We start from the raw sequence: 21603 nt of genomic DNA, 5'->3' as shown, positions 1-21603 counted from the left end.
CAATCCCTTGTTCTGAAATAAGGTGGCTAGTAGCTAGACAGTGTTATCTAGGATTGGAAGGTCAGTTTCCAGAAAGAGTAGCCTTGAGTTGTCTCATAAACTTCTCAGCTCTTTCTTTTTTGAAGGTCATCAACTCCATCTACAGCTTTCTCGAACTTATTTTTTTCAATCTATTCACTCTTTCTTCATATATCTATTTTGCAATTCAATTGTCATTCATCTTCGTGGGATGTACAAATATCTGAATATACTTTTTGTTCCTACTGATCCATCATTTTTGTTTTCAATGCATATTATTCTCACCCTTCCATTCTGGACTCCTTTTCTTCTTATTTTATCACAAACACTTAAGTTACCCATTCCCATACGACTTACCGTATTTTTATGCTTCTCTCTGACATACTAATCTTTCACATTATTTGCATTCCTCATAACAGGTCACATGTTGCCAACTATTTTTCTACCACCATTTGGCAGTCTTAAAATGTCTTCATCCATTTCCCCATCTTGAGTATATATTCTATCAAAGTACGCAAATTGTTAACATTCCAATTGTTTGGGGAGGGAGCATTAGGTGTGAAATACCAAAGCTTGAAGTCAATGATTTTACCTTAAACTTCTCAAAAGAGACATATTTGACTCCATCTAGTGTCAAATGGGGTACAGATGGGTTGGACATAATGTCCAGGGAAAGGGAAAGGAAGGGAAGAATTATAAAGGGAAGGGAGAATCAAATAAAATCAACATTCTCCTTCTTCTTTCCTTCTTTGGGTCTTCCCCTGGATCTTAGTATATTTGCAAAATGGGTATTTTTATTTTACAAGATGTAAATTTCCAGTTATTAACTGACAGTTTTTCACACTGGTTTTCAGTCTCTGAAGATGAATTCTATGAAGTCCCTGAGTCTCTACATCACATATCTACATGTTTAGGCCAAAGTGAGTATCAAATTACTTCTATTAGTAGATCTAATGTAATGAAATTGCAGTTTAGATTGAGTATATGGAGAAACTTCCTTTTTTTGCAACTATAACTGTTATGTCCCGAGCCTTGTAAACGGCTCGGGGCGTTCGCAGGCGGTCCCGGGCAGGTGCAAAGCTGCCCGGGACCAGACAGGCTGTCGCCAGCGCCATGCGCATGCGCGGGGCTGGCGCGGGAAAAGTATCGCATTGACCCGGGAAATGTCTATATAAGAAGCTGGGAGGTTTTGGGAGCTGCTGAAGCCATCTACTTGTAAGCTGAACACAGAATAAAGAAAACTGAGAACTACAACTGCTTCTCGTGTCTTACATTTCCGCGAAGGACTCAACACTGGCGACGAGGGTGGGATGCCTTACATCGCCTGGAAAGGAAGACGTGTAAGCTTACCTAAGTGAGTCCTGAGCGGCGGAACGGTGTCGACTCGGCAGCTACTCGCCAATCCAGTGCGCATTCGGGGGTAGGCTGGCTGATAGACCTGTCTCCTGAAGATGGCAAAGGTTGGAAGGCTTTCGGAGTTCGACGTCTCACATCCAGAGCGGTGGGAGTCCTACGTAGCCAGGGTGGAGAACTACTTCAAGGCAAACCAAGTGGGGGAAGAGAGCTTGAAGGCTGCCACCCTGCTTTGTGTTTGCGGTCAAGACGCCTTCAAAATCGCAGAAAACCTTGCAGCACCTGTTCCAGTAGAGTCTGTCAGCTACGCAGATCTAAAGAAGCTACTGAAGGAGCACTTCCAGCCCAAGATGTCCGTCATCGCATGGCGCCACACCTTCGAGCAGAGGGATCAACGATCCGGTGAGTCGGCCAAAGAATACATCGCCGCATTAAGGAAGGCCGCCACGCACTGCGAGTTCAAGGACCTCGAAGAACGACTGAGGGACCGATTCGTGTGCGGGTTAAGGCATTGAGATCTACAACAGAGACTTTTCGCTAAAGAAGAATTGTCCTTCCAAGATGCCTTAAGAGAAGTCACCGCAGAAGAAGCAGCAGGCGGCGCCGTCAAGAACATGCGGCCGATCAGAAACAGTCCAGAGGTTGCATCCGTGCACCAGGAAGACGTCCAGGGGAACTCCGAGGAGGATCCGGACGAGGACGTCGACCGTCTCCACCCCACGAAGGAAGGAAATCAGAAGGGAAGCTCTTCAGCTCCACTCAAGTTCATCGGCTGTGGAGGTCGCCACAGGAGAACCGACTGCAAGTTCCGCTCCGCTACCTGCCGGGCATGCGGCAAACAAGGACACATTGCAGCTGTGTGTCTGGGCCGACGAAAGGTACAACCTCAGGAAGAACTGCACCTGAAAGGTACCAGGGTCCCCAGCCAGAATAGGGTAGGGTTTTGCGCTTCGCGAAGAAGCATCCTTAGGACAGGCACATACAAGCCCATTAAGAAAAAGCTGTCACTCAAGGTGAAGCTACAAGGGGTTCCATTAATTATGGAATTAGACACAGGGTCTGCCCTTTCAATCATCTCCTTGCATACATTTAGGAAGATTTGTTCCGGTAGTGGAACTCAGGTCAAGCTAAGGCCTTCTGACATTGTGTTAACAGATTTTCAAAATTCAAGAGTGTGTGTTAAGGGGGACGCCACCCTTAACGTGCAATACAAGAGTTTTGAAGGTCCACTAGACTTATTAGTAGTAGGGGGTGAACGAACGAGTCTCATAGGACTCGATTGGTTTGAGGCCCTGGGGATACACGTCCCAGGACTCAACAGTTTACAAACACTCGACCTACAGGAAGTCTGCAAAGAATTTGCAGATGTTTTCAGCCCCCAGCTGGGCACATTCAAAGGACCCCCTGTGTCCTTAAAGCTAGACCCCACTGTCACTCCCATTAGAATTAATGCAAGAAGGGTCCCTTTTGCTTTAAAGAGTAAAATTGACACTGAGTTAGACAAACTGATCCAACAGGGAATTCTAGAACCTGTTGATTCCAGTCCTTGGGAGACCCCCATTGTCACGCCTCTAAAGGCAAATGGGGACATTCGCATTTGTGCTGATTACAAATGCACTCTTATTAAGGCATTGCAGCAACATGCCTATCCTGTTCCTGTGGTCAGTCACATCCTGGCCTCCCTCAAGGGGGGGCGTGTTTTTGCAAAGCTTGACCTAGCTCAAGCATATCAACAGCTGCCTGTTGATGATGATGCTGCTACAGCTCAGACTATTGTGACCCACAGAGGGGCCTTCAAGGTAAAAAGGCTACAGTTTGGAGTGAATGTCGCTCCTGGGATTTTCCCAAGCGTAATGGAAAACACACTACGGGGTATACCAGGGGTTTGCCCCTACTTTGATGAGGTCTTAATTGCAGGAGACTCCACACACATTCTAGCTGAAAGGCTAAGGGCTGTTCTGTTAAGATTCAGGAAGTCAGGCCTCAAGCTCAAAAAAGACAAATGCAAGATTGGGGTGCCTTCTACTGAATTTCTGGGGTTCAAAATTGATGCTGCTGGGATTCACCCTGCTGAATCCAAACTAACTGCCATTTTAGAAGCACCTAGGCCAAAGTCCAAGGCCAAACTTCAGGCCTTCCTAGGCCTCCTGAATTTCTACAATTCCTTCCTTCCACATAAAGCTAGTGTAGCTGAGCCTCTTCACAGGCTACTAGACAAACAAGCAGTGTGGCAGTGGTCACAAACGCATGAGGGTTGTTTTAACAAAGTCAAGGCTTTGCTCACTTCCAACAGTGTACTTGCACATTTCAACGAGTCCCTTCCTGTGTGCATCGCTTGTGATGCGTCCCCTTACAGGGTTGGAGCTGTCCTGAGCCACCTCAGGTCTGATGGAACTCAGGTTCCTGTTGCATATTATTCCAGAACATTGTCTTCTGCTGAGCGCAACTACGTTCAGATAGACAGGGAGGCTCTGGCTGTTGTTGCTGGAATTAAAAAATTCCATGATTTTCTATATGGCAGGCATTTCACGGTCTTCACTGACCATAAGCTTCTGCTGGGACTGTTTACCACACGTAAGCAGACTCCCCAAATCATTTCCCCTAGAATGCTTCGGTGGTCTATTTTTTTGTCTGCATATGATTTTTCTTTACTCCACAAGCCTGGGAAAGAAATGGGCCATGCTGATGGCCTCAGTAGATTGCCTCTGCCAGTAGTAGAAGCTGACCCTGCGCCAGCTGTCAACATTCTATCAATCCAAGCCTTGCCCGAGCTTCCTCTTAGTGCCAGGGATGTTACCGCTGAAACAGGTACAGATTACACACTTTCACGTGCATAGATGGGAGGAAACACAGTCCCCCTGGTCTAGGGTGTACATTGACTACGCTGGGCCCTTTCAGGGCCAGTTCTTCTTGGTCCTTGTTGACAGCCATTCAAAATGGCTTGAGGTTGTACCTGTCTCATCCACCACCACTGCAAAGACTATTCAGGTACTGAGGGGGATTTTTGCTGCACACGGGCTTCCAGATGTCATTGTGTATGACAACGGCCCTCAATTCACTTCCTCCGAATTCCAAGCTTTCTTACAGGCTAACATGATTCGTCATGCCACGTCTGCACCCTTCCACCCGTCCACCAACGGTATGGCTGAACGTATGGTGCGCATCACAAAGGACGCCTTGAAACGACTCACCTACGGGGACTGGCATCACAGGTTGGCTGACTTTCTCCTTTCTTATCGCACCACACCATCCACTTCTACAGGGAGAAGCCCAGCTGAACTTCATTGGGGGCGTCAACTTACTACTAAACTTGACCGGTTACATCCGGACAGATTGCCTTCATCTACCTCACATCCTAGGGCACCTAGACAACTACTTGAGGGTGCCCCGGTCTGGACTCGCAATTACGGGCCTGGTCATACATGGGTCCCCGCTTCTATTTCCAGGGTCACAGGTCCTCTCTCCTACGAGGTAGCCCTGGCCAATGGTCGTGTCCTGCATTGGCACATCGACCAACTCCGCCCTAGGCGGGACCTTTCAGATGAGACTCCTGGGTCTTTTCCAGGGGGGGAGGGGGACCCTTTGGAGCAAAGGGAAGGGCACGAGCTGCTGCCCATCTCCACTGATGGAGCCACTGACGGCCCATTTCAAGCTTCCGCAAGTGCTCCGAAAAGGAATTCATGGAGCTTACCCACACAACAGGCACTCACGCCCACTCCAGTCACGGAGGATACCCGGGAGCATCCCAACAAATCATTCCCCACAAGAGAGCTGGCACACAATCCCCAGAGTTGGCCTGACCTTACCCCTAATCCTACAGGGGGGTCAAACTTACAGGGAGGTGATCGAGGAACCAAGTCCCGACCGCAACACCTCTAGCCCAAATCAGGGAGTAACTGAGTTTTGGGAAGGTACAGAGACCCACACAAGCCCGGACACAGAACGGGGCTTAGGGATTGGACAGCCTCCTGACAGGTCTTGGACGGACCTAGGAGGTTCTATAGAGACGCCCAGCAGTGGCTATCACTTCAAGGGGCCCGAGGGCCTACAGCTAGGCAGGTCAACCAGGTCACAAAGTGACAGAAGCCCTGGCCTGACGATTCCCGTGGGCGAGCAAGCAGGCCAGGCATCGGGGCAAAGTCCTTGGAAGGCACCAAGGCATGATAAGGGAACAGGCTCTTGTCACCCCTCAGTCAGGGAACACCTGTCAGAAACCCAGAGCTGAGAAGGTCACAGAGAGCAAGGAAGTCTCCTAAATACTTAGAGGATTACATAACACTGCTGGCTAAACAAAAGCCAGGTAACGATAGGAGCACTGAGAAGCAGAACACTGCATAAAATAATGATTATATGTTGGTAGTAGTTTTAGCCCGGGGGAAAGGGGTGTTATGTCCCGAGCCTTGCAAACGGCTCGGGGCGTTTGCAGGCAGTCCCGGGCAGGTGCAAAGCTGCCCGGGACCAGACAGGCTGTCGCCAGCGCCGTGCGCATGCGCGGGTGCTGGCGGGGGAAAAGTATCGCATTGACCCGGGAAATGTCTATATAAGAAGCTGGGAGGTTTTGGGAGCTGCTGAAGCCATCTACTTGTAAGCTGAACGCAGAATAAAGAAAACTGAGAACTACAACTGCTTCTCGTGTCTTACATTTCTGCGAAGGACTCAACAATAACCACACGTAAAAGCATTTCAGGACTGTTTGACAATATATGAGATGATGATTGTACTGAATGCAATACTTTACTCTTGGAGTAGCATGCTTTTTGAGAATTTTACTGATACTGTGGAAGGACTGCTAAATAAAAACTTGAGGCATGCATACTAAAAAGCTGAAAGAGCATCACTAATCCCCTGAACGGTTAAATATTAATTAGACAAGAGTGGAACATAGAAATATTTAAAACAAATGTTCATAGTAGTATTACTAAATGTTAATTTTTATGTATGCTGAATCATTCTGTATCCAGTTAAAATAGCTTTTGTGGCCTAGCAAATGCATAATTAATGTATTTTTTCCTTGTCACTGATGTTTAATAATTAAATAGTAGGCCTAACATTTTGACAGCAAAAGAAGAGAAGGCCTTTAGGGGGAAATGTTACGTAATGAAGAATGTTACAGAGATTAATAATTTCCATTAAAAGCATTTTTGTTATAATTTGTTTTAATATACCAAGTTGCAGCCTGTTAGGATCATATTAAAGCCTGATTATGGGGTGATGAGGATCTTTTATTACTCCTTACACCAAATACATTAATCTGCATTCTCTAATTGTGTGGACAACCTATATGCCCAGAATAACTAAATGCTGACAAATATTTCCTCATTATTTGGTAAAAAAGCAAGGCTGGCAATCCCAACCTGATAATTAATATTATAAAAAAGAAAAAGTTTCCCATCAGCCAGTCACATGAGTCTGAATTAGTCCCCAGCTAAGTAAAAGGCAGGCAACCCAAAACAAAAAAACAAAAAGAGTTAAAATAGCTACTTGAGAGTTATGAATAACTATTAGAGCAAAGAAGGGACAGTTTTATGTTTTGGATGAGCTTCTCACATGTCTTCTAGACTCTAGAGGACAGGACAAAGGAGGAGGAGAAGAATGCAAATAAAAGAGGAATGATGAGACCCATTTAGCTGAAAAGTTTCTGTCCATATTTTATATTCTGGGATTTTATTTATGTATTTATGTATCTATGTATTTATTATTTATTTATTTAATATATATGCTGCCCATCTCATGGTTCCAGGAGACTCTGGTTGACTGAAGTCCAGAGATGAACTCCACAGATTTTCAAGCTACCAAGGTAGAGAAACACTGTTTAGGAATAATCTGTTCTAAATGGCCTCTATTTACATCAGACTTCAGAATTCCTGGCTAGCTTATCCAATCAGACTAGGAAAAGATTGCTCTTGAGTAGCAAAATAGAGCAGGCCTTGGATCCTGGAATCAGGCCTGTGCCATGGGGAATCTGAGTTGAAACTAAAAAGCAGGAGGCATGAAACAAAGGCAGTATTCGGAAGTAAAACATGAGTAAAAATTGTAAGATGCCTAAGCAAGCAGGGCCAAGAAGCAAATCAGAAAACAGGTCAATTACAGCAATCCCCTGAAAAGCTCAACTAGCTCTTATGTCCACCTTGAAGTACTTCTGTTACGTTCATGTAGCAACTGATGGCAGTAATAGCATGTCTCCACCTACTTTAAAATATCGTCTAAAGGCTAGGGTTACAAATTCACCTACTGCTATGAAGTTGACAGATTTTGTCTGAGGAAAATGTTATATCAAGGGGAAAAGGGAGGCAGACTTTTCTGAATTGTCTCAATCCTATTCTTTTTTATGTTTTGAATATACAGGACTGATCAAATACAACACAACTGGGCAAATTGAGGCTTTCCAGATATTGAATGCCAACTTTCATCAGCCCCAATCTCCTGTTATCAGAAATAATGCTAACTATAGCCATTAAAATTCGGCTTAAGTACTTTCAGACTGAACATTGTTACGATCTGAACCATTTATGTGTGATGCCTTTTTGATTATCATGTTGCTATTCATACTTGCAATATACAAGCAGCCCTTGACTTATGACCACAATGGGGAATCAGAATTTCTGTTGCAGTTGTGAAATATATCGTGCCTGATTTTGCAGTCTTTCATGCCACAGTTGTTCAACAAATCACTGCAGCTGTTAAGCGAATCACATGCTTGTGAAGTGAATCCAGCTTCTCCCTTTGACTATGCTTGTCAGAAGCCAACTGGGAGGGTTGCATGCGGTGATCAAGTGACGCCAGGACACTTCAACCGTCATAAATATCATGCTGACCACCAAGTGCCTGAATTTTGATCACACAACTGCACAAGGTATGAGGAGTGGTAGTAAGTCACTTTTTTCAGCGCTGTTGTAACTTTGAATGAATCACTAAACCAATGATAATAAGTAAAAGACCCCTCCTAAAAAATAGTTGTACTTAGCATCAGTTAAGCTACTGAAACCAAGTATCCTCCTCCATTTCTCAAAATTACATCTCAGTTGCAGAAAAAAAAAAAATACAAACAGTCTGGTGACAGTATCAGACGTGAAATGCTGGCGAATCAGATTCTAGCTGAGCACATTTGGCTTCATTCATTTCTACCAGACTTTGCACTGTGTAGTCTAAAAAGATTAAAATAAGCATAAGAAGAAAGGAAATCCGATCACTTTTTTTCATTGATGATGTTTCACTTAAAAGTATGAGTGGTGAAAGTGACATAATGGAACAAAGTTTTTAATTACCCTTTGGGGGGGGGGGTTTAGAATGAAACTACACCAGCATGTATTTGACTCAAAAGATAGGAAACCTGCAGGACAAGGCATTTGTCAGAGAGAATTTGCTATTTTGCTAGCTTAACTTTTCCCGACTTAGAGCTCTCTGGGTATTCCTAAAATTATTATTAACAATAACAATAATAAAGTTGGAAGGGACCTTGGAGGTCATCTAATCCAACCCCCTGCTCAGGGAGGAAACCCTGTACCATTTCAGACAAATGGCTGTCCAGTCTCTTCTTAAAAACTTCCAGTGTTGAAGCATTTACAACTTTTGGAGGCAGGTTGTTCCACTGATTATTTGTTCTAACTGTCAGTAAGTTTCTCCTTCATTCTAGGTTGCTTCTCTCTTTGATTAGATCCCATCCATTGCTTCTTGTCCTGCCTTCTTGTGCTTTGGAGAATAGCTCGACTCCCTCTTCTTTGTGGTAGCCCCTGAGATATTGGAACGCTGCTATCATGGTTATCCCTCATTCTTCTCTTCATTAAACTAGACATACCCAATTCCAGCAACCATTCCTTATATGTTTCAGCCTCCAGTCCCATAATCATCTTTGTTGCTCTTCTCTGTACTCTTTCTAGAGTCTCAACATCTTTTTTACATCGTGGTGACCAAAACTGAATGCAGTATTCCAAGTGTGGCCTTACCAAGGCATTGTAAAGTGGTATTAACACTTCACATGATCTTGATTCTATCCCTCTGTTAATGCAGCCTAGCATTAATGATCTGGCTAATTAGGAATAATCTCTGGGAGCAGGGCCTTTGGGGCTGGGGGACAGTAGAGCCAAATTGAAATGATCAGGTGAAATACTTGTAATTCAAGGCAGTAAAATTAATCAACTAAGATTAGTTCATTATGATTTCTCAGTAGGCTCCTGTTTACTGAACCTTTACCTTCAGTGAACAAAAATATGATGAAGGAAAGCAAAATCCATTGATACAGAATACGATGAGAAGAAAGTGGAAGGGGGGTGCAGTCAAATGAACCTTATACTCCAAGGCAAACCTGGGCATTTTATGGCCAGTGGGTCACATCCTGCCTGCAGGCTGTCCCTGTCCAGCCCATGCTGTCCCATGCTGTTGGAGTGGTGAGAGGTGTAAGCAGCATTGGAGATGGAGTGGAGGCATCCAGGGGTGGGACAGCATTAGCATCAAGGTGGGGTGGCGTTGCCCTTCACATCAGACCTAGTTTTTCATATGGCCCCTTGGGAAAATTAATTGCCCATCCCTGTTTTAGGGCCTCTCAAGGTCGATGCTGACGCCTAGATCTTCTAGATTGTCTATGATTGCTTGAAATTAATCCATTATTTACCTTGCATTTGAATCTGTGATTTTTCCATTCCCTAACAAACATTGCAGTCCTCAGAGGTTCTTGACCCTCAGCCATATACAGACATATTGATTGATTGATTTTTTTTGCACAAAGAAAGTACTCTGGGTTCTGAATTTCTGCCTTCCACAAAGCAATTCAAGAGACATAAATGCTTATATAAAAGTTCTGAATGCTTTACAATATAATACTGATTACATTTCTGATTGAATAAAATTGATCCATTTTCAGATTTTTTTTGAAGGTGCAGCCCAGCTTAAGAGTGCATGTGAGTTGATAACTGCAAAGAAGGAAGATGTTCTTAAAGACCAAACTATGACGTATCTTCTATTCTAATTATGTTAGAAGCGAGATGAGAAAACACTTTTACATAAAACATCAATACGTAGAGACATCTGGTAAAGCCCCTTGTGAACTAATCCATTTTCAGAAGTAGGAACAGATTCTGAATATTGCATGTGTAACAATAAAATTTCAATGGCAATGGCAAACACAAGGAAAAGAGCACATTGGGATGTAGATTTTGCTCACTCTTCTATATGATGAGCCATCTTTTCATACAGAGTACACTGAAAGATGCAAAATAAAATGCCAGAATTGTAAATTGATGTCTATTCTGTTAGATACTCTTTACAAACTTTCTTCTCTCCTCTTTCTCTTCTTTTTTTTCCTTTTCTTTGCTTTTCACATTTTATCATGACTTAGCTCACACTGCCATCTAGAGGTTTTAAAAACAAAAAATCCCCATCTAAAAACAGCATAGCTGTTGTAACATATGAATAGGATGAAATGCATTTGAAATGCATTTGTTACACATGTTGGATCACAGTCACCAGAAGAGAAGTTTCAAAATTGACAAGACATCTATTTAAACAAGTGAAGGTACCAAATCTTTTATAAAACAAAACCCCTGGAGGAGTTTTGCCATTGCTATGGTTTTTGGTCTTTTCTGATGTAGATGGAATGGCTGTGCAAATCTTTCAAAACTATTTGTCTTCAACATTTGGAATAATAGAATAGAATAGAATAGAATAGAATAGAATAGAATAGAATAGAATAGAATAGAATAGAATTATTCTTTATTGGCCAAAGTGGGAATAGACACACAAGGAATTTGTCTCTGGTGCATAAGCTCTCAATGTACATACAAGCAACAAGTGATAAATCATGATCATAATCATAAAACACATTCATCATAAATCATAAGATACAATCAACAAATTTTAGTCATAAGATATCAATAGGAGTAGGTAATAGGAAAGATGAGAAGGATAATATGAAATACCTCTCTTTGAATAATTAAAACAGCAACATCTTTTTCTAAACTCAGGCAGCAATTTCCAGATGCCTCTATGTACATGTTCATGTACAACCACTTCACTTCACTGGAAAAAAAATACTTAAATGTTGGAGAGAGGTAGTCTTTTTATAGGAATTTTCTTTATTAGACCAGTATGGCATTTGTCAGCCGACTGTTGTTTTTGTTGTTGTAGCTATCTCTCTTGAATGGTAAGATTTCATAAACTGCAACTGAGAGAGGATCATTGGCTTGTGAGTTTGGCAATTTTAAGCCATGTACCTTAGATGCACTGAAGATAGTATTTGTTTGTTTGTCTTATTCCTTCAATTATAAACAGTGTCTGTAGCAACTAATATATAAAATAAAGGAAGGTCTGGAAGTGAGCAAATAATTGTTATTGTTTGGTGGTAAGATACTCCTCCATATTTTTTAAGCAGCTAGTAGAAATCTCTGCATCTTACTTTGGATTCTTTTGAAGTACATGTAACCTACACCCTGAGTCCAGGGATGGAACACAGAATACTAAGGTGTTCTGGAACAAATGGCATCTAAGTTAAACTCAAGCTTTAAGGACACTGGCAATGAACCAACCTATGGAATTCTGATCCAGTTACAAAGAACAATAACCTTATAACAGATTGCTGCAAGAATCTATGTGGACTCTCTGTCTTTCAGCTATTAGCAGTGCTCAAACAGGATTACGCTACCAAAAAATGTATTGCTTCAAGAAATCCATATAGAATCTCCTCTCTTCAGTTAGGGAACAATCAACTGAGAAAGAAGAACAGCACAAGTAGGTGGCAATCAAAGTTCACAAAATGGTCTGATGGAAAATTAATCACAGATGTTTTCTGTGGACAAGATGACTCAGTGAGATGTACTTTGAAGTCTTGAGGCTAACTGAAAAAAAGGGTGATAATAAAAGAATGGAACATCTGTATTTGTACCTGGTGGTCCTCTTAGTTTGAAAAAGCATTCAAAGCTATGAAATATACCTCTACACAGCCCTCATCTAGCCATGAACCATATGAAATTTATAAAATAAAAAGTTAATTTTACAATGGTGATCACTGTTTGGTAGGATTTCTCAGAATACTCTGCTATAATCAGGCATTTTGCTACAGATGAAACATTTTAACAGGAGAGATAAAACAAGTGTGAACCAAATGCAAACTGTACCTTATACTATACATTTGCAAAATAGTATCAGCTTCCATTAGTTTTGCCATGTATTACCAGCAACCATTCTTTGTTAACTGACAGTAATCTTGCGTGTTGCTTTAGTAGTATATTCTTAAATCATTTCATTTTCATTTTCACATTTTATTCATAATACAAGAGTTTAAGCACCAAATTAGATTTATGGTTTGGGACATGAAAAAAAATAGAAATAAGAGGAAATGGGGGAAAATATGAATAATTTGGGTTTGGTTTGGGTTTTTTACTTGAGCCCACCTTTGCAACCATACAGCAGTGTGGATAAAACATTAGAATGAAAGGCTGCACACTTCCAATTTTTTTCCTCAGATGCCCACTAACTTTGCCTCTTTCTCTGATTCATCCTCCAGGGAGAACCTCAGCTGCCATCCTGCCCTTAACACAGACTGTGTCACAGATAGGGCTTCCATAAACTGTGTTGCCCTTCTGATGAAAGGGAGATGAAAATAAAATTCCCATAATTCAAGTTCTGAGCCTTGCAGCATACAGCTCTGTAGCTAAACATTTCAGCATTTCTTTCCTCCGTTGAGTATATATTATGAAAGAGATATACAAAATCACACACACACATATATATACACACAAGGGATAAACGCAGTACACACACACACACACATACACATACATATATATATGCATATATATATATATATATATATATATATATATATATATATATATACATACACACACACACACACACACACACACACACACACACACACACATATTCAATGTTATATATATATGCAAAACATAGCATTCCAGGCATTTTACAAGATGGTTCTGTCTTACTATAATCAGTGAGATAGATTTCAGTTCTTAAATTAATATGAAGAATTTAAAAATGAGAAAACAGTCTGAAGTTACACAGAATGTATCATTAGTAGGAAATAGTAGTGTCAATAAGGCTACAAACACAAACAGACAAAATAAATTAAAGTTTAACACAATGTCTAAGCAGAGGAGTTACCTATTCCTTACAGATAGCCAGAATCCTGAAGCAAAGTCCTCTGCTCCTTTGTCCCTGGATCTCCCACAGCCTTGGGAGACAATTCCAACTATTTATAAGGTTGTTGGAGAGATAGTACACAATAACATATTGTTTCATTCCTCTGAGTTCTGCACTGGTCTTCAAAGAGTCTGAATCTATGATAAACAAGGGTCAGCTAAATCAAGGTTGTGCTTGATTCCTGTGCATGTGCTTGTTCCATAGATTGAATTACCAGTAGAAATGTTGGTAAGTACCATTGCTTATAGCCAAGATGCCATCCTGCCAGTGCACCCATATAAATTGGTTAGTCCAGAGTTATAGTACAATCTGAGTTCTTCCTTGTGATATCTTATGTTCTTCTATTGGTATCTACTTTGCTATTATTGCATCAGACCCTAATAACCAAGAAATTCCTTGTGATTTTTACTTGATTCTGCAGAATTATATGATTAATTCTCACTTGCAGCTTCTTCATCGTGGGTCCATGGGTTTTGCAGATGGAACCAGTAAGTCACTCCTCCTGAATAAACTGAGTTACATTCCATTCAAATGGAATGATTTTTGCATCCAAGTCATAAAGTAGAGATCCTTTTACTCTATAACAGTAGAAGTGTAATGATACTAAAAATCAAAGAGTTTCATGAGTAAACATATGGAAAGAATCACCAGCAGAGAACTGATTCCTAAAGAAGCAGCTTTCTGAGATAAACTGTAAATTACTTGTCTTATATCTTTTTCTCTCTCTATGATTTCTTGGAAGACCTGTCATTTCCAGTACTTCTCATTAATTCCCCACCCACCCACAATTCATGGAAAATCTATCAGTACTGTTCAAATCATAGCCAACTTAGCATACCAGAGTTATAATCTGCATATTCAGTACAATAATTTATAACTAGATTGTAACGCAGAAAATTAATCTTTATATTTTTATCGTCCATATATCAAAGAGTTGTAACTGAGTAAACATCAGCCTTATTGAAAGAACAGCCCTATAAGGAAAACAAAAACAAAAACCTAGAAACAAAAAGACAGGACTAAAAATGCAAGAGATCAAATTTAGTAATGGTTATCGGCTTCCCCATATTTCATGCTATTGGTTTTTTATTAGGGTTACACGTGGACACAAATAACTCCTCACTGCTGCAATCTTTGGAGTTACTAACTCAAATTAAATTGAAGCAAAAGGTTTTGAAGGACAGAAGTTACTTTTGAAGTGAACCAACAATGGGGAATTTCCTTTAGTAAGAGGGACTTTTTTAAAAAACAAGAAGTTATATAGCCTTCAATGCCCTCTATGGCTGGTGCCACCAGAACATAATTGAAATAAGCAGAGCCCAATTTTTCATCTTTTGGTGAAGGAGACTGGGTAGATTTAATAGGCTTTTACTCCTCCGTGGGAAAAGCAGGTAGAATTGAAGGCTCTTTTGGGAACCCTTAACCTCCTCAAATCACTACAGTTTTAGCCATGCTCATTCTGGGAAAGTGGAGAGCCTCTAAGGATTGCAAAGTAGGATGGAACATATGAGTGGCTGTAGCGCCTACCACTGAACTAAGGAACTTTGTTTTCCTGACAACACCCTTTTCCCAATAATACCACTAGCATTAATACAATGGTTCTCCACACCTGTTGAAAGTTTAAGTACATAGTATATAATTATATGCTAATTCTAACCATATATTATATATATATATATATTTCCATTAAAATTACTCATAATAAATAGAACAAACACTAACCCCCACAAATGCAATTGAATGGATAATTCAAAACATATACTGCAAGCAATATATACCACATTATGAGACATCAGTTACACAGTCAACAGACAGGTGAAAGCAATAAGGATAGTGGAGAGGGAGGAGGAAGAGGAGGAGGAGGAGGGGGGGGGAGGAATTTTTAACACCGAATAATGCATTTTCTTTCTTATTGCCTCCATTGAAAAATGTTGAAAGGTCTCAATAAAGTTCATAATTCTGGTCTGTCAGTCATGTTACTTCTTAAAGAGAAATATTTTTACTTTTCAAGTATTTATGACAATAGAGAAGATAAATGAGCAATTAATAAACCAAATATGGTGGTAGAATCTCAGTCAGAATCATAACTAGCAATCACTGTATTACTAAGGTAGAATGCAATGAAAATTCTACAGCAGCCATCTTCATTTAGTGCCTGCTTGTTAGGTAGAGATCTCAAATGTCAATCTGCTGGCCATCTTCCCACTTGCTGTTTGTTTTTATGCAAATAGCATGGTTTAATGCAATTCTCACACCATCCATTTTTCCATAGGAGCATTTGTGTCCTACAACTTAAATCAATGATGAAAGGATGTCTGAGAAAATAACCCAAATGAGGTTTCAAGGATGTCTTCTCCATGAGGTTGCAAGAAGTCCCTCACTAACTCCCACAAACACCTACAAAGAAGAACAATACAGTAAAGGAAAGGCACAGTCGTGGGATTCAGCCAGTTCGCACCAGTTCAACAGAACCAGTAGCTAATTTTTTGTTGCTCAGGCCCAGAATGGATTTCCGGAAGCAGCAATTTCTTCCTTTCTTTAGACTAGCCAAATCCAAGTCCTGCAGCCATTCTTCATATGTTTTAGTCTCCAGGCCTTGGATCATCTTAGTTGCTCTTGAACTTTTTCCAAGGTCTCAACATCTTTTTTGTAATATGGTCACCAAAATTGGTTGCAGTATTCCAGGTGTGGTCTTACTAGGGTTTTATAAAGTGGTACTAATACTTCACGTGATCTTGTTACTATGCCTCTATTTATACAACCCAGGATCATATTAGCTTTTATAGTAGCTGCTGTACATTGCTGGCTCATAGTCAAGTGATCGTCCACTAGGATTCCAAGGTCCCTCTCAGAGTTACTGTTTTTGAGCCAGGTCTTGCCTAATGTGTACTGATATCTTTGATTTTTCCTGCCTAAATGTAAAACTTTGCTCTTCTCCACATTAAAACTCATTTTATTGGATAGGGCCCACTGTTCAAGTTTGTCAAGATGTTTTTGAATCCTGATCTTGTCTTCTGGGGTGTTGGCTATATATTGCAATATAGTCCATATTAAAAAATAAATATACTAAAGACACTTGAGGGGGGGGAAACCCATAAAACCAGTGAGGATTTCACAACTCAGAAGAAATGAGTCTTATATTGTGTCCTCCAGTCAGTGAAAATCGTAACAGAACTTAGGAAACTGTAGCTTTAGGGATGAAATAGATGCACTGTTAATATCTTCCCTGCTGATCATTAATGCCATTCAAAGACACTGAAGAACAGCCAGGGCAAACAGACAAGGCAGTTCTGACTACATAGAACAGGACTGTGACCCATAGTTCTGCTTCCAAGATGGATGTGGATTCTCCTTTCTCCCTGGCTTTCAGAGTCTCTCATCTGTTAGTATAGAGCAGTGATTCTTAACCTCAACAACTTTAAAATGTCTGGACTTCAACTCCTAGAATTCCTCTGCCAGCATGCTAGCTAGGGGATACTAGGAGTTTGAAGCTCACCGGTCTGAAAGTTGCTGAGAAATATGAATGAAGCTTCACAAATACTTCACAAGTTTCTGAAACAATCATCACAACATAAGGAGAACAAAATCTGAGAGCACTCTCATGTATAAGCTATCTTGTGCAAATATTCTCACCTCATCATATTATTTAAAACAATACAAACTTGCACTTTACTGAGAGCAAAACTATCTTAGGAGTTTAGTGCATTTTTTGAAAACTTTAATAAGGACAACTTTTTTAATTTTCTCAGGGCTAATTACTTTTAATTATTAGCAGGTTCTACAAGACTAAACTGGTGTTCTATTATTTCTAACTAAATGACGATTATTACTTTTAATAATTTTTGGACGGTGATATTTCTGAAGTTTTAAAATAACATTGCATATCTTTAAGAAACAAAGATGGGTTGGTTTGGGGTTTTTTCCCACTCCCATCATAATTATTTTCATTCTTCTTGCAAGAATGCAAGCTGACCCTGTCTTCTAAAGCTTCATCCTGCTTTTATAATATGTATGTCTCTTTTCATGGTACAATGGACAGTAGCATATGTTTTTCTTCACCCTGGAAAAATCCTTCCATTGACTGAGCAATAATAACTACTAATGGGAATTTGTCATTAATAATTATTCGTGTATTAATTAGTAATTACCAATGGGAATTAGTTCATGTTTAAAGCACTATTGGTGATGTATGATCACTCATCATCAGAGCTTCATGTCATTTATCAAAAACTGACACAGAACTACTGTTGAACAACTCATAAGACTGGAGATATTAACACCATATAAAAACTTTCAAAAAGATATTAGTACGCATGATTTTTTCATAACTGAGTTTAGTTTTCATAGCACTCTAAGTGGTGAGATCATTACACAGCCGGGCATAAAATGTATTGTAGAAAATAACCTGTGGTAAGTGTGTGTGTGTGTGTGTAAAAATAATTTTAAAAAATGTTTTGGAAGCAGTATTTTCATACGGAAAGGCCTTCATTCCATTTCTGATGGGCATAGGTTCTTGTTTAAGCAGAGATAAAGAAAATGCCCTCATGATGTACATGGAAATAGGGGTAGATGCCAAGGGTGGCCAACAAACTCAATACAATTTAAGCCCTATTTAGTTTCCATTAAAACCTTCAGACTTACCTCTGGTTTGCTTCATTAAACTTCTGCCTTTTTAGTGCTACTCTGATACTATGTTCAGCATCCTATCACACAAAACAATTCAAGATCGGATTATTACATTCTGCATTACAAAGCTATAAAACACATCATATTTATTATCTCAGGAGTCTTTAGTCATGCCCAACAAGTGCCATTCTTAGTGCCCTTCTGACTCTTTCAGCCTTCTTGCTACAGCCATTGGAAACAATATAATATATACTGTTAGTGCATAGCAGGCAGGTAGCACAAAGCAGACTTCTCCTACACTTGGGAAACCAATGATACTACAATGATTCTGAAAACAATAACTAGAGATTATGAACAGCTATGCAAGAAAATTAAAGAATTAGGAACACAAGTGGAGTTTTCATCTATACTTTCAACAAAAGGCCAACATCCAGTGAGGGACCAAAGGATTTTAGAAATGAACCACTGGCTTAAAAACTGGTATCGTCAACAGAACTTCAGCTTCCTAGACCGTGGTCTGCATTACCTATATGAAGGACTACTGGCAAGGGATGGACGGCACCTCACAAGAACTGGAAAGAATATATTCGGAAAATGATTGGCTCGTCTTATCAAAAGGGCTTTAAACTAAAATTGAGGGAGGAGGGGGCCCAATCTTCATGACTTTAGAACCTGATTCCAAGCAAAAACCATTAGATTAACCAATCATATAAAGAGGTAGAGAGCAAAGAGAAAGAAGAAATTTAAAAAAACCAAAATGAAGTAGAGAGTGATGGAAAAGATAGAAATCCCAGTTACAAAGTAGGAAATATAAGAAACATACCCAAGACCCATAAAGGACTCAGATACCTATACACTAATACTCAAAGTTTAGGGACGCCTATGATAATAACTTAAAAAGAGAATACACATATTCTTACCTATTTCTAAAAAAGTTAATTTCAAATTTTAATTCTAACATATTAATTTTTATAAACTCTTTTTATTTTTTGATGTTTTATTATACAGTACCCAGAGTCCTTCTTTGAGATAGATGGGTGGTTTAGAAAAGTGAAAAATAAATAAGTGTTGGTGACAGTCAGTATTTATTCTCAGAGTATTAAGAAAAAAAAAGCCAGTTTAGTTTTGTGGTTAAGGCACCAGGCTAGAAAGTGGCTGACTGTGAGTTCTAGTCCTGCCTTAGCCATGAAGCCAGATGGGTGATTTTGGGCCACTCCTTATCTGTCCAACTCATCTCACAGGCTTGTTGTTCTTGTAAGGTAAATAGGAGGAGGAAGGTCTGTTGGATAGTTCACTGCCTTGAGTTATTTGTAAAAACAATAAAGGCAGATAAAAATAAAAAAAAAAGTGTGGACTGAACCACTCTTTTTCCTTCACTGCATACCAATTTATTTCCACCATGTCAAAGCAAGTTTAGTAATGTGCAAAGAGAAAGTTTGGGAACAATTTATTTCAGAGGACTTGTCTCCAGATCTAATTCCTTCCCCCTCTCTGCCCCGTCATCTCATTCAAGCCAGTTTTGATCCTGTCTCACATTGTTCTGGAATCTAGGCTTGTTCAAAGTGGGCTCCATATTTCCTAAAAGAAGTAAGTAGCAAAGAAGGTATATGACAATCACAGTGTTCAGGATTCAAAGACTGATATTGTTGTGTGAGCATCCATGAAAAGGGTTACCAGATATCTAAGCAAGCAAAGAAGGATGCTGATAGCTAGAAAGGAGGACAAATGGGTGAAAGGGAGACATGACAACTGTTTAGCTTTCTTGACATCTACAACAAAATAAGAGTGAAAACTATGGGGGGGGGATATAGTACTTAGGCTTCATGTATATGTAAAACTGCTTTTCCCAACATTGGAAAGATTGGTTTTTCAGTCAAGTAGGTGCTAGAGCCAGTTAGAAGGGCCTTCAGCATGTAACTGATTAAGTTCTTGTCAGTTTCAGGTAGCAGACAAGCCTCCAGGAAAATACTAATCAACTAATTAAGGTAACAGGGCAGAGCTTGTTACCTTGTACTTAGCACTTACTAAGAAGCCCTGCACCAGGCAGATATGTTGTTCAAGAATAGCTTGAGAAATGCAAAAAAATCCAGATAATATTTATGCCTGCTGGATGAAGGACATAAGGAGATGTCCTCCTGTCACCCAGCACCTGGTAACCTTATCCATGAGCCTCCAAAATATAAAGAATGCTGCTGCTATGCTTCTCATTTTCAAGAAAGCCACCAGACTGCTGGAACCCGATGACATTCAGTCATGTCCAACTCTTGGTGATTCTATGAGGCCAGGTCACATCTTCCAATCTTGCCCTGCTTCTTGCAGCATTTCTATGCTCTGGCTGGTGTCAGACTTGATGGTGTCCAGCCACCATGTTCTTTGACAGACCGGTTTCCTTTATTGTGAACTCTTCCAAACATAATTGCCATCTCCAGTGAATTCCTGTAACCTAAAGCTAGAATCTAACAATCCCCAAAATGCATCAGAGTCTAAAATTGCCAGCACTTCCTCTGAATGAACTTAGGGTACTCTGGTGCCATCATCTTTGCATACTGTTTCCTTGGAATCAGAGCAGATTGTATTGTTACTGTCTGGAAAGATCTTCTGATGTCCATCTATAAATCAGGCCCCAATAGGTCATGCCTGTTTTTGCAAGAAGCACCAGTCTGTAAACTTACCCTTATTTGTATTTTTAGAAACTTGTTTGAAGCTTCGAGTTTGCTTGCTTCTGCCTGCAAAAGGACACAGGATTTCTAAATTATCTCACTATATCTTTTCATGAGTAAATAATTACCAATCTTTTATCAAATATAGTTTAATATTATATTGGAGTCTAAGAATAAAAATAACAATGCTGTTATCTTCAATAAGGGAGCACTTTGGTGTAGTGCTTAGGGCACCAGAAATTGGATGATGTATGTTCTAGTTTCGCCTTAGGCTCAAAACCAGCTTGTACTTAAAAAGGAAAAAAGTCATCTGAGTCTTTTTCCAAGGAGTTAGAGATTTTGTGAAGTTATCCACAATTCCCTAATCTAGATGCTTGTTTACAACAATCACCGTTGGACTTTTTGCTTAGCTATATCTAAAATGTCATTTCCAGGTGAGAGAAGTCTTTGTTTATCACATATAAATGCCTACCCATCTCATGATAAGTGACTCTGGGTAGCATACAATGATTAAATAAAATAACCAACACATTAAAAAATCATTAAAAATTTAAAAGTCATTATTAAAATATAAAAACCATAAGGGACAGAATATTAACCACAATAGTGGAGCCATCTTAAATTATCACCAATCCCCTGGGATCCCCAGGCCAGATGACCTAGCCCAGGATTGTCAAACTGCCAGCCTGCAGGCCGGATGCCTTATGTGGAAGCCATGCCCACCCCTTTGCCAGCAATGGCAAAATCATCCCGATACGTTGTGCGATGTCACATGATGTCGCAAATTTGA

At 40.1% G+C, this 21603-nt stretch overlaps 1 protein-coding gene across 5 annotated transcripts in view; it reads right to left on the bottom strand.

Moving 5' to 3' along the window:
* Window positions 1-13235: 13235 nt before the first annotated feature.
* The window catches only part of CUNH6orf118 (chromosome unknown C6orf118 homolog), a 29568-nt gene continuing 21200 nt past the window's right edge, over window positions 13236-21603 (bottom strand). For all 5 annotated transcript variants that reach the window (XM_039348929.1, XM_039348930.1, XM_039348928.1 and 2 more), the window contains 3 exons: window positions 20826-20879; window positions 18169-18230; window positions 13236-15924 (listed from right to left, as the gene is read on the bottom strand). In XM_039348929.1, coding sequence (XP_039204863.1) covers window positions 15825-15924; window positions 18169-18230; window positions 20826-20879 — 216 coding nt within the window. In that variant the 3' untranslated portion in view covers window positions 13236-15824. The remainder of the gene's footprint in view (window positions 15925-18168; window positions 18231-20825; window positions 20880-21603) is intronic.

This window comes from Crotalus tigris, unplaced genomic scaffold, assembly GCF_016545835.1.
Source record: "Crotalus tigris isolate CLP2741 ecotype Arizona unplaced genomic scaffold, ASM1654583v1 scf7180000018210.256481, whole genome shotgun sequence".
Taxonomy (NCBI): Eukaryota; Metazoa; Chordata; class Lepidosauria; order Squamata; family Viperidae; genus Crotalus; species Crotalus tigris.
This window is presented reverse-complemented; position numbering and strand designations above follow the sequence as displayed.